General features: G+C 43.7%; 1 protein-coding gene across 1 annotated transcript in view; it reads left to right on the forward strand.

Moving 5' to 3' along the window:
* The window catches only part of LOC124619512 (astakine-like), a 109,142-nt gene extending 99,085 nt beyond the window's left edge, over positions 1-10,057 (forward strand). Inside the window, exon 3 of the mRNA XM_047145958.1 lies at positions 8,155-10,057. Within this exon, the coding sequence (XP_047001914.1) occupies positions 8,155-8,348 (194 nt within the window). The 3' untranslated portion in view covers positions 8,349-10,057. The remainder of the gene's footprint in view (positions 1-8,154) is intronic.
* The last annotated feature ends 4,131 nt before the right edge of the window (positions 10,058-14,188 follow it).

Below are 14,188 nucleotides of genomic sequence, written 5' to 3' on the forward strand. Positions count from 1 at the left end.
AACCTCGCTCACGTTTCGCAGCTACCGGAACAGCGAGCAGCGTCTTTGTTCCATTTTTCGGCACAAAACTGTCTGTAATTCATGTTAGGAACTGAACGGTGGCATAGCTATGGTAGAGTCGGCGAAAGAAGATCAATGCAGCGGGATCATCGGAGATGATTCACACGTATACCGCAACCAATCACATGATGTAACTTTTTTTTACTTCTCTGTGACAGCGCCTCAGTGTAGTCACAGCTCTGCAAAAGACTATTGTCTTCCCTACATCGGTTGGGCCTGTATTATGCTGTAAAATATATTTCCAAATCCCCACATATTCAAATGAACCTATATGGTTCCAGAGACCTTTTCAAGTCTCAGACATCTATGCAGACTGAAGTTACGAAGGAAAATTTGTACAGGGTCGACATTCGAAACCGAGTGTCCTGCTCAGTAGGCAGGTGAGTCAACCACTATGCCACCCTTGCACAGTGGCTTTGCACAATATTTGGATTGAGGAAGGAGGCATGCTACGCTAGTCGATGCAGTTGTACGAAGTCACTGCACCAGGGTGGTGTAGTGGTTAGTGCATCTAATGAGCAGGATACCTGCCTTCGTATCCAGACCTTCATACAAATTTTAATTCATCACTTGTGTCTCCATATACAGGGTGGTCCATTGATAGTGACCGCGCCAAATATCTCACGAAATAAACATCAAACGAAGAAACTACAAAGAAGGAAACTCGTCTAGCTTGAAGGGGGAAACCAGATCGCGCTATGGTTGGCCCGCTAGATGGCGCTGCCATAGGACAAACGGATATCAACTGCGTTTTTTTTTTAAATAGTAACCCCCATTTTTTATTACATATTCGTGTAGTACGTAAAGAAATATGAATGTTTTAGTTGGACCACTTTTTTCGCTTTGTGAAAGATGGCACTGTAATAGTCACAGACGTATAAGAACGTGGTATCACGTAACATTCCGCCAATGTGGACAGTATTTGCTTCGTGATACATTACCCGTCTTAAAATGGACCGTTTAGCAATTGCGGAAAAGGTCGATATCGTGTGGATGTATGGCTATTGTGATCAAAATGCCCAACGGGCGTGTGCTATGTATGCTGCTAGGCATCCTGGACGACATCATCCAAGTGTACGGACCGTTCGCCGGATAGTTACGTTATTTAAGGAAACAGGAAGTGTTAGCCACATGTGAAACGTCAATCACGACCTGCAACAAATGATGATGTCCAAGTAGGTATTTTAGCTGCTGTCGCGGCTAATCCGCACATCAGTAGCAGAAAAATTGCGCGAGAATCGGGAATCTCAAAAACGCCGGTACTGAGAATGCTACATCAACATCGATTGCACCGTACCATATTTCTATGCACCAGGAATTGCATGCGACGACTCTGAACGTCGTGCACAGTTCCGCCACTGGGCACAAGAGAAATTACGGGACGATGACAGATTTTTTGCACGAGTTCTATTTAGTGACGAAGCGTCATTCACTAACAGCGGTAACGTAAACCGGCATAATATGCACTATTGGGCAACGGAAAATCCACGATAGCTGCGACAAGTGAAACATCAGCGACCTTGGGGGTGTTAATGTATGGTGTGGCATTATGGGAGGAAGGATAATTGGCCGCCATTTTATCGATGGCAGTCTAAATTGAGCAATGTATACTGATGTCCTACGTAAAGTTCTACCGATGTTACTACAAGACGTTTCACTGCATGACAGAATGGCGATGCACTTCCAACATGATGGATCCGGCACATAGCTCGCGTGCGGGTAAAGCGGTATTGAATAGCATATTTCATGGCAGGTGGATTAGTCGTCGAAGCACCATACCATGGCCCGCACGTTCACTGAATCTGACGTCCCCTGGTTTCTTTCTGTGGGGAAAGTTGAAGGATATTTGCTATCGTGATCCACCGACAACGCCTAACAACATGCGTAAGCGCATTGTCAGTGCATGTGCGAACATTACGGAAGGCGAACTGCTCGATGTTGAGAGGAATGTCGTTACACGTGTTGCCAAATGCATTGAGGTTAACGGACATCATTTTGAGCATTTATTGCATTAATGTGGTATTTACAGGTAATCACGCTGTAACAGCATGCGTTCTCAGAAATGATAAGTTCACAAAGGAACATGTATCACGTGGGAACAACCGAAATAAAATGTTCAAACGTACCTACATTCTGTATCTTAATTTGAAAAACCTACCTGTTACCAACTGTTCGTCTAAAATTGTGAGCCATATGTTTGTGACTATTACAGCGCCATCTATCACAAAGCGAAGAAGTAGTCCAACTAAAATATTCATATTTCTTTACGTACTACACGAATATGTAATAAAAAATGGGGGTTCCTATTTTTAAAAAACGCAGTTGATATCCGTTTGACCTATGGAAGCACTATCTAGCGGGCCAACCATAGCGCCATCTGTTTCCCCCTTCAAGCTAGACAAGTTTCGTTCTTTGTAGTTTTTTCGTTTGACGCTTATTTCGTGAGATAATTGGCCCGGTCACTATCAACGGACCACCCTGTATACATCGTAGATATTTGAGACATGGAAAGGACTCTGGAACCATATACACTCCTGGAAATTGAAATAAGAACACCGTGAATTCATTGTCCCAGGAAGGGGAAACTTTATTGACACATTCCTGGGGTCAGATACATCACATGATCACACTGACAGAACCACAGGCTCATAGACACAGGCAACAGAGCATGCACAATGTCGGCACTAGTACAGTGTATATCCACCTTTCGCAGCAATGCAGGCTGCTATTCTCCCATGGAAACGATCGTAGAGATGCTGGATGTGGTCCTGTGGAACGGCTTGCCATGCCATTTCCACCTGGCGCCTCAGTTGGACCAGCGTTCGTGCTGGACGTGCAGACCGCGTGAGACGACGCTTCATCCAGTCCCAAACATGCTCAATGGGGGACAGATCCGGAGATCTTGCTGGCCAGGGTAGTTGACTTACACCTTCTGGAGCACGTTGGGTGACACGGGATACATGCGGACGTGCATTGTCCTGTTGGAACAGCAAGTTCCCTTGCCGGTCTAGGAATGGTAGAACGATGGGTTCGATGACGGTTTGGATGTACCGTGCACTATTCAGTGTCCCCTCGACGATCACCAGTGGTGTAAGGCCAGTGTAGGAGATCGCTCCCCACACCATGATGCCGGGTGTTGGCCCTGTGTGCCTCGGTCGTATGCAGTCCTGATTGTGGCGCTCACCTGCACGGCGCCAAACACGCATACGACCATCATTGGCACCAAGGCAGAAGCGACTCTCATCGCTGAAGACGACACGTCTCCATTCGCCCCTCCATTCACGCCTGTCGCGACACCACTGGAGGCGGGCTGCACGATGTTGGGGCGTGAGCGGAAGACGGCCTAACGGTGTGCGGGACCGTAGCCCAGCTTCATGGAGACGGTTGCGAATGGTCCTCGCCGATACCCCAGGAGCAACAGTGTCCCTAATTTGCTGGGAAGTGGCGGTACGGTCCCCTACGGCACTGCGTAGGATCCTACGGTCTTGGCGTGCATCCGTGCGTCGCTTCGGTCCGGTCCCAGGTCGACGGGCACGTGCACCTTCCGCCGACCACTGGCGACAACATCGATGTACTGTGGAGACCTCACGCCCCACGTGTTGAGCAATTCGGCGGTACGTCCATCCGGCCTCCCGCATGCCCACTATACGCCCTCGCACAAAGTCCGTCAACTGCACATACGGTTCACGTCCACGCTGTCACGGCATGCTACCAGTGTTAAAGACTGCGATGGAGCTTCGTATGCCACGGCAAACTGGCTGACACTGACGGTGGCGGTGCACAAATGCTGCGCAGCTAGCGCCATTCGACGGCCAACACCGGGGTTCCTGGTGTGTCCGCTGTGCCGTGCGTATGATCATTGCTTGTACAGCCCTCTCGCAGTGTCCGGAGCAAGTATGGTGGGTCTGACACACCGGTGTCAATGTGTTCTTTTTTCCATTTCCAGGAGTGTAGTTTCCTTTGCTTAAGGTATCTGTGCCTGGGTTTCAGGCAGGATCTCCCATTTCATTCGATGCTGAGGAGCTGTTCCAATATTGCGTGAGAGCCTCTGCAATGCTGTTTGAGTTTAGAGGGAATACCAAATGGTCTGAGGCATGAATAGGAATTTGGATGGAGGACGGAGGTGTGCTACAGTAGCCTGTGCAGTTGTACAAAGGCACCGTGCCATGGTGGTGTAGTGATTAACAGATCTACCTTGTGCGCAGGAGATTCCGGTTCGAATCCTGGTCCTGGTACAAATTTTCATTCGTCGCTTCTGTCTGCATATATACAGCCACACAGATTATAAAAATGTGAAATGCTGGTACAATTTTAACCGGTATAACCTCCAGAATGTCGAATGCTAGCATGAAAGTGTGCATGGATTGTGTTGAACAGGTACTGGATTTCGGTTTATGGAATGGGGTTCCATGCCTGTCTCACTTGGTCGGTCAGTAGAGGGACTGTTAATGCTGTTTCTGGATGACACGGGAGTCGCCCGATGACATCGCATATGCTCTCGATTGGAGACATATCAGGTGGTCGAGCAGACCAAGGCAATGCAGAGAATCTTCGGTTACAACAGCGGTCTATGGGCATACGTTATCCTGTTGGAAAACGCCCCCTGAATGGCAGCACGCCAGGTCTAATCACCAGACTGACGTTCAGATGTGCGCACAGGGTGCATGGGATAGCCACCTGCTCTCATACAAAATCACACCCCAGACCGTAACTCCAGGTGTAGGTCCAGTGTGCCCAGCACGAAGCAGGTTGGTTGCAGTCCCTCAACCGGCCAACACACGCCAAACACTTGCACCGATTCATAAAAAGCTTTCATCAGAAGACACCACTTGTCTCCACCTTGCCCTTCAATTAGCTCTTGCTTGACACCGCTGAAGGCGCAAATTGCAGGGACTGGGGTCGGTGCCGGCCGGAGTGGCCGTGCGGTTAAAGGCGCTGCAGTCTGGAACCGCAAGACCGCTACGGTCGCAGGTTCGAGTCCTGCCTCGGGCATGGATGTTTGTGATGTCCTTAGGTTAGTTAGGTTTAACTAGTTCTAAGTTCTAGGGGACTAATGACCTCAGCAGTTGAGTCCCATAGTGGTCAGAGCCATTTGAACCATTTTGAACTGGGGTCGGTGTACGCACGCCACAGCGTGGCTGGTTCGGAGTTTTCTGTCAAGTAACCGATTTGCAACAGTTCGTTGTGCCAATTTGGTGCCAGCTGCTGCTTAGATTGCTATTGCAGATAACACGCCAGAGCCGTACGCCGAACCCGTGTTCTTCCCTCTCGGTAGTGCCACGTGGCCTTCTGGAGCCCGGTCTTCTTGTAGCCGCACATTCTCATGACCACCACTGCCAGCAGTCATGTAGAGTAGCTACACTCCTGCAAAGCCTTTCTGCAATATCACAGAAGAAATTAAAGCTGTGAGGACAGGGCGTGAGTCGTGCTTGGGTAGCTCGGTCGGTAGAGCACTTGCCCGCGAAAGGCAAAGGTCCCGAGTTCGAGTATCGGTCCGGCACACAGTTTTAATCTGCCAGGAAGTTTCACATCAGCGCACACTCCGCTGTAGAGTGAAAATTTCATTCTGTAAAAATGTATGTATGCTATTCCACATCTCCTCGTAAACCACTGAACCATTCAACCAAACTTGGTCACGCATCACTTACTGCCTGAAAAGAATTGCTGTGGGGGTAATAACCATCTACCTATAAAATGGGAAGCGGTGGTGGGAGAAACAGAAGAGTAGTCCACTACGTGCGAATACCCACTCTTTACTCAGGCAATTTTTGAGAATGAGAGCTCTAAGCGACTTGCGACAGACTTTACACACAATTTTAAACCATTACTAAGCTTTTCCTGGCTGACAACCTCCACAAAATGACAAAGGAAAATAGTTCGTCTCTTACTATGTTGTTGCTGCTGAGCCACAAAAACTGCCCCATCAGGCATGACGTTTTAATTTATTACTTCTTTGCTATTAACAGTATTCGCAGAACATTTCACAGACAGAGGCAAATGTACCTGCAAAATTATAACATTGTACGATAAAATGTTCAGGATACATGACGTCATAAAGATTTAGCTGCGTGAATACGAAACTGCAGGGCGAAATTCGCTACAGATACGGCTAAAATACGTGTAGAAATATGTATTAAATGTAAAAAATATATGTGATAAGTGCATACTCTGACAAAGATGCAAGTAAAAAGCTACTTCTAAAACCTTGGATGGATTTCAATCAAACCTGGTACACATGTTACACGACTGGCCATTAACATTGTTCACCACGAAGATGACGTGCTACACGCGCGAAATGTAACCGACAGGAAGAAGGTGCTGTGATACGCAAATGATTAGCTTTTCAGAGCATTCACACAAAACTGGAGCCGGTGGCGAAACCTACAATGTGCTGACATGAGGAAAGTTTCCAACCGATTTCGGAATCGGTGAGTTCAGGAGGGTAATAAGGAACGCCGTGCTGGATCCCAACGGCCTCGTATCACCAGCAGTCGAGATGACAGGCATCTTATCCCCATGGCTGTAACGGATCGTGCAGCCACGTCTCGATCCCTGAGTCAACATTTTTGCAGCCCAAGTAGAAAACTCTTTACCACTTTCAGAGTTTCGTTTCCCAGTTTAATTACCTCAGTGTAATCTGAACTGATGCGAATTTATATAAAAGTTCAACCAAATTTTGCATCAATAACTTATTTTATTTAATTGCAAGAAAATGGACTAATAATGGTGTGGAACTAATTTCTGATGCGAATTATTTTTCCTAGAATTTGTGCTGTGCTGATGGGAGACATGCAGAAAAAGTATCAAGCGTGGGGGGGGGGGGGGGGGGGCATTACTTTATACCCATGTTGTAATCTAGTCGTTAATTTATATTTTAAAATTTTGAAAAAGAATATATATATTGTTTTAACGATTTCTTAATTTTTTAAATTTTTCAGTAAAACGTAACCCAAAAAATTAAGTCATAGTAGTGAATGTAACTTTTCGCGCCCCGCGGGATTAGCCGAGCGGTTTTGGGCGCTTGCAGTCATGGACTGTGCGGCTGGTCCCGGCGGAGGTTCGAGTCCTCCCTCGGGCATGGGTGTGTTTGTCCTTAGGATAATTTAGGTTAAGTAGTGTGTAAGCTTAGGGACTGATGACCTTAACAGTTAAGTCCCGTAAGATTTCACACAAATTTTTTGAACATAACTTTTCGCAACAAATGTCACATTCATACTTTCAAGTTCAGGATTCTTCTTACACATCAATATAGCTTTAAAGGTTTAATCTGCATTAAACTCAACGACAATTAACGATATTTGTATTTTTTTTAAATCTTTTGCAGTTGTCATAAAGCACCATTCCTCTCTGTGCACTCATTACAGAAAATGCTTTGGTATTGTTAAGAATGTCCTGAAAGATATTTTCAGATTCTGGACCATATTTATACATCAGTGTTCATTTAAAAATTTTGTTAAAAACCTAACGATAATTAACGATATTTGTATTTTTTAATTTAATTTTATTTTTTGTGGTCGGCGTAAGGTATACTCCCCCGCCCTTGGTATTACGCATTGTGGAAAATACATTGGTGTTGCTAGAGTTAAGTAGCTGTTATGCATGCTTCTAAACAAGTTCCAGGGTTTTAGTTTTTTGTCTTTTTTAATTTTCTCACCCTCATTTGCTCCATTTTTTCGCTGTTTAGTTTGAAATCAATTTTTTTAGCCCTTTGCCGTCCCTAAAATTTTGGTGCCCTAGGTGGCAGCCTAATAGTGTTGCCTAATGATAGAAACGGCCCTTGTGAGGCAGATATTTTTCGACAGGTTATGCGTACTTTTGTTGTTGTTGAGGATTCGAGACGTTCAGCTCCAAGCTGATCTCTACCTTAGCAGCACATAAGGCAACTCAGCTCGCTTCTGTACTAGAAATAGCTAAATGCTGTATACCGTAGCGGACGACGACGTATGGGCAGCAGCGCGATGTATCCAAAGCGGCGGCCGCCGGCCATACTTTCCGTATACAACCCTTTAATTAATATAAACATGTTCTTCCCCTGCTGCGGACGGCGCAGCTGGGAATCCGAACTGCTATCTTGACTATTCCTTCTTGTTACAGCCGGCGTCAGATACGGCACGCCCTCTTGTCACCCTCTGCGCGCCAGTGGTGACATCTGCCGGCCACACTCGAAACCGCAGAACTTCACGCTGTCTGCCGGCCCATTCGAAGCGGCTACTCTGTTCACGGACGTCTACTGGGCCGTATGTCCCTGCCAGTCGGGCCTGGAGTGCGCCGGTGGAACCTGCGTCTAGCTGCCTCAACCGCTCACCGACTCACCGCGACAACTTCATCAGCACGACGAAGCGAACTCGAAGATTCATACTTTGGAATATTCAGAGAGTAGAAAACCAGTACAACGTACAATACGTCACGGCAGTCAAGTGGACGAACGCTGTTTTGCCACAGTTTTCATCTGATATCACCGTTGCCACCATCCTTTCCGTCTGTCGTCAATCACGAAGTCATTTTAATGGAATTGTAGTTGCCAGATTGTGGACACTTCCAACTGAAAAACGTATCTCACCTTAATACATTGTAGACTGTTATTGTTAATCGACTATCATCTCTCTGCACCGTTCCCACCCCTCTCCCACCTAGCCTTAATCTCATCATGTCTCATATCGCGCTCAGTCGCTGAGTTTTTCATCTAAGCACTGTAGTTAGTACATATTAAACCCATTTATGGTATTCGGAGCATTATTCACGCTTAAATTATACATCGAGATATGCTTCAGGAACACTTTAGATGTTCTAGGGGCACTTCCTATAAAGGACATTTCAAGACATTAATCGAACAGAATACTCTACCCATAATAAAGCATCACCTCGAAAACGAAACTCTTCAAGCGTTATCTGTCAATCTCAAATCACCGCTCCCTTTTTCTGGTGCACTATGTTGCCCAAGACTCAGCCCTAGTGTGAGAAGACAGTATCTGTCGTTTTACACGTAAATAGTATACGACTGGAATACATAATGTAGAATGTATTGAGTGAGGCTACGCTGCGAATGAGGGACTTCGGTTTCGTATTCCAGGTGAATGTCGTTCAAATTAAATTTCTGCCCATCTCAGTTAAGATGGTCTTTGGTCTCCCTGAATCACCCAAGTCAAATGCCGAGATAGTTCTCTCCAGGAATAAAAGAGAAAACCTTGGCCGATTTCCTGCCACATTCTTGATCCTTGTACAGTCAGAGTTTGTACTCCAATCCCCTAGGCATCGTGACATTACGTTGAACCCTAATTTTGTCCCTCTATGGATTCGCGTTAACAAATTCAGTAATCGAAGTACACAGGGTGGTATTGGCCTCTACAAAGAAAACTACTACATCACTTGTCAATAAATTCCCTTTTAACACGGTCATACAGTCAAATGTGCATTTGTGATCTTGAACATGTAGTGTCTCTCGTGTTGAAAATGTAGTGCCTCTCATGATTTGGAGTGATGCTCAAAATGCCAGCATTTTCCACTGATTTTATCAGTGAGATCCCGTGTCCGATAATTTTTTTTGCAGAAAATGGTTGATTTTTGAAACTTACGCACCTGTTTCAGCTATTTATAGAATACATCGTGACACTTCTTTCCGTAGATTCCTTGTACTTTTGCCCCTTATTGTCTGGAAATGGTCAAATGCTAACCATGATAAATTCCATAAAAATTTCTGCTTGCGTTTCCATCCCATCATTCATCTTTACTAAGTGCCCATTCATCGCCAATAAATTACGTGAATGGGAAATTAAATAAAAATATTGCTTATTTACGCAAATAGATTGTATCGCACATTGACCATGCTGTTAACTTACTGTTAACTTGCTGTGGCTTACTTTTAAGTTGCTGTATAGTAATTTGACTATTCTGCACACTGAAGTGAAGAATGAGCTCCACTATTGTATTTGCTGTGTACAGTTTTTGTAAGACATGACACCAATCAAGTATAAATAAAATTGTATATGGTTTCACAAAACTGGATATTTCTCATTCTTTCGCATAAAAAATGACTATTGACTGGATTGATACATTTCATCCGAGTTCATTCTTTTGAAGATTAGAAGCTTGTGCATGCTGTATTATGGTATATTCAGTTGTTTTGGCACTGAATTTACACATATTGTCAGTATATGTTCAAAAATATCGACCTTCACCTCCTGCGCCGTCCACGCTGCCCGTGAAAGTAAAGGAAACATAGGACAGTGTTTAAGAATGACGGTAACATGCTCAAAGGAAAAGGAAGTTGTTGGGAACTTATAAGTTTCAATAAGTGCCCCGTTTACAATTCTGTTAATTACGTACGAGGCAATAAGTCTCCCTAACGTATTTAGATGTGTTTGCTTTACTAGCGCTCGTAATCATATCATATATATCACTTCTAAATGGTTTTTCTTGGCGGTACGCCATATCTCGCGTATTTCTTAATCGCAATTAATGACTGAAACATCATTTCCAAGATTTCGTTCACCACTTATGACGAAATGTACACAATTAGCTTAATGTTATTGTTTTCGTTAAAAAAACTTTTATTTTGAAGACTTTTTATAAAGCCAGTGTAGAAGATGCCATCTGTTGATAGTCTATTTAGCTAACATGCGTGACAGCTATTGCTGTTGCTTCGATTCTTTATGCAAGTGTAGTCTATGACGCGATTTCGGTCACAAACGTGGATGTAGTGAATTTAGAAGGATCCATCTATCGACAATCTTATTTTACCATTATACACTACAGCAGTTGGTGTTGTTTACTTTATTTAAAAAAGCGTTGTGTACTGCGCAAATGAACTGAATTATATCAATGTTCATCATCACAGGTAAGAACGGTTACTTTATTTAACTTTTAATTAGTCATTACTTCACAGGGTTTTTAATGTTACGTTACATTTCTGATAACCTCAGTACCATTAATCCACATATTTACTTTTATAACTTAATTCTTCGTTAATTAACAGCGTTTACAAAAGGACCATTACACTTCTACTAACCTCAGTACCATCAAAATTTCTAAACGCTGTTATTGTCTTTACGATAGTTTTATTGCCACCATTTTCAACGCCACAGAAGTCAATGAACAAAATGGTTCGCGGTTCTGTTCAACGGCGATTCTATGCCCAAAAAATTGATTGTACAACAGTTAACGAATACATCATCTCCAATTCGTTACCAGGAGAGGCAGTGATTTAAACTACTGGCCATTAAAATTGCTACACCACGAAGATGACGTGCTACAGACGCGAAATTTAACCGACAGGAAGAAGATGCTGTGATATGCAAATGATTAGCTTTTCAGAGCATTCACACAAGGCTGGCGCCGGTGGCGACACCTACAATGTCCTGACATGAGGAAAGTTTCCAACCGATTTCTCATACACAAACAGCAGTTGACCGGCGTTGCCTGGTGAAACGTTGTTGTGATGCCTCGTGTGAGGAGGAGAAATGCGTACCATCATGTTCGCGACTTTGATAAAGGTCGGATTGTATGTAGCCTATCGCGATTGCGGTTTATCGTATCGCGACATTGCTGCTCGCGTTGGTCGAGATCCAATGATTGTTAGCGGAATATGGAATCGGTGGGTTCAGGAGTGTAATACGGAACGCCGTGCTGGATCCCAATGGCCTCGTATCACTAGCGGTTGAGATGACAGGCATCTTATCCGCACGGCTGTAACGGATCGTGCAGCCGCGTCTCGATCCCTGAGTCAACAGATGGGGACGTTTGCAAGACAACAACCATCTGCACGAACAGTTCGACGACGTTTGCAGCAGCACGGACTTCACCTCGGAGACCGTGGCCTGGGTTACCCTTGACGCTGCATCACAGACAGGAGTGCCTGGCCAGCACGTTCTCAGATCTCTCGCAAATTGAAAACGTCTGGTCAATGGTTGCCAAGCAACTGGCTCGTCACAATACGCCAGTCACTACTCTTGATGAACTGTGGTATCGTGTTGAAGCTGCATGGGCAGCTGTACCTGTACACGCCATCTAAGCTCTGTCTGACTCAATGCCCAGGCGTATCAAGGCCGTTATTACGGCCAGAGGTGGTTGTTCTGGGTACTGATTTCTCAGGATCTATGCACCCAAATTGCGTGAAAATCTTCAACTTTTGTAGTCCTGTCTTCCTCAGTTGCGTGTAATATTACGGTATATTGATAATTTTTACTTATGGACCGTCTGACAGCAACTGAATAAAACACAATTTTAGTGCCATACGCGTTTCGCCTTTATTTTCTGCAGGGCATCATCAGTGGCCTGGAATATGTACATATGATAGCTATTTTATTCACATTTTTGTCACTGTGCCTACAGGTTAGGCCGGTATTACACTATCAAATTTCTTTGTCAAAGATTTGATCAAAGATTTGATCCAATATTCCGTCCAATATATTTGACAAAGATCTTTGACGTAGCGTTAGAAGGGGTATTACACTGTCATCAAATTTTTCGTCAAAGTTCAAGATGGCTGACAACAACTTGTTATTAACCGCAGCAGTTGTACGTACTCCAATTGCATTGTGTGCACATCGGAAAAGAAGTGGGGGAAAAAATGGAACCATACATACGAGGTTGACAGTCTTAAAAGTCCTGGGATTACAACTTTTAGCAGACATAGGCAACATAAAAATGAAAAAGTTTGCATACTTTGCCTACTTTCATTCCATAATGTCATATGGGATAATATTTTGGGGTAAATCTTGAAGTCAAACAAAAGTTTTCAGAGTCCAAAAGCATGTAATACGTATTATTTGTGGAGTAAATTCACGGACGTCCTGCAGAAACCTGTTCAAAGAACTGGGTATACTAACTACTGCCTCTCAGTATATTTACTTCTTAATGAAATTTGTCGTAAATAATATATCTCTTTCTCCAACAAACAACTCAGTTCATACATACAATACCAGGAACAAAAATGATCTGCACAAGGACTTAAAAGCACTTACTTTAGTTCAAAAAGGGGTCCACTACTCAGGAACACTCATCTTCAATAATTTGCCAGGAAACATAAAAAATTTAGTTAGAAATAAAGATCAGTTTAAAAGGAGCCTGAAAGACTTACTACTGGCCAACTCCTTCTACTCCATTGGCGAAATTTTTAATAGAAACAAATGATGTATTGTATTTATTCATACTATTAGTATTGTTATTTCAGCTTAAAAAATCGACATGTTCCACATCCACGAGGATCTCCTCAGCACGGATGTATGGAACGAAAAACTAATCTAATCTGGGTGAAGCCGTGGGTTTTATGACGACACGATAAAAGCATTCAACAAAACTTGTTACGTGAGCTTACATTGGAAGACGTCAAGTCGTACATCAATTACTTAAGAATGGATGAGTGTACATTTCTGTATGTGCTCAATGAAGTGTATCCTCATATCACAAAGCACAATATTCACTTAAGAACTGCTGCATCTTCAGAAGACAGGCTCAGTGTAACACTCCGATTCCTTGCTACAGGAGAGGGTTATGTAATGTTAGGTTAGGTTAGGTTAGGTTAGGTCACCAATCTTCTTAATCTATTTTTGTATTCAGGGTGCCTCACGTTGTAAAGCGCCTCATCAGCTTCAGACATCTCTATTAATTTTGTAGTTGTCGGCACACACCAATTGTATCTACCGGCAATGGTTATACAAACACTACAGACAACAGAACGCTGCAGCGATGCTAGCGCTCCATGTGGTAACATGTCACATTGCAGTGAACAGAAGACAAGCAGTTTCTTTGATCAAATATACAGCGAGGCCATAGATTTGATCAAATATTGGACGACATTTGACGAAGTCCCTATTACACTATCAAATATCTTTGACAAAGATATTGGACAAAGATATTGGACAAAGAAATTTGATAGTGTAATACCGGCCTTATAAACAGTTCTGGTGGTTGCTATTTCCTATTAAATAGTAATGTTTTGAACTGTACTTACAGGTTGCGTGGACAATTTCTTACATATTACGCTCCTGTTACATTTTTGGTGTTGTTCTTCTTCTTATGAACGCCAATTTGCGGTTTCTTCCCACATTCCACAGCACTATGTACTGAACGCTTGTTTTAATGCAATGTTTTTGTTTCTGTTGCCGACTGTCAAATGTTTTTGCCAAAGATC

Source organism: Schistocerca americana, chromosome 6, assembly GCF_021461395.2.
Source record: "Schistocerca americana isolate TAMUIC-IGC-003095 chromosome 6, iqSchAmer2.1, whole genome shotgun sequence".
Taxonomy (NCBI): Eukaryota; Metazoa; Arthropoda; class Insecta; order Orthoptera; family Acrididae; genus Schistocerca; species Schistocerca americana.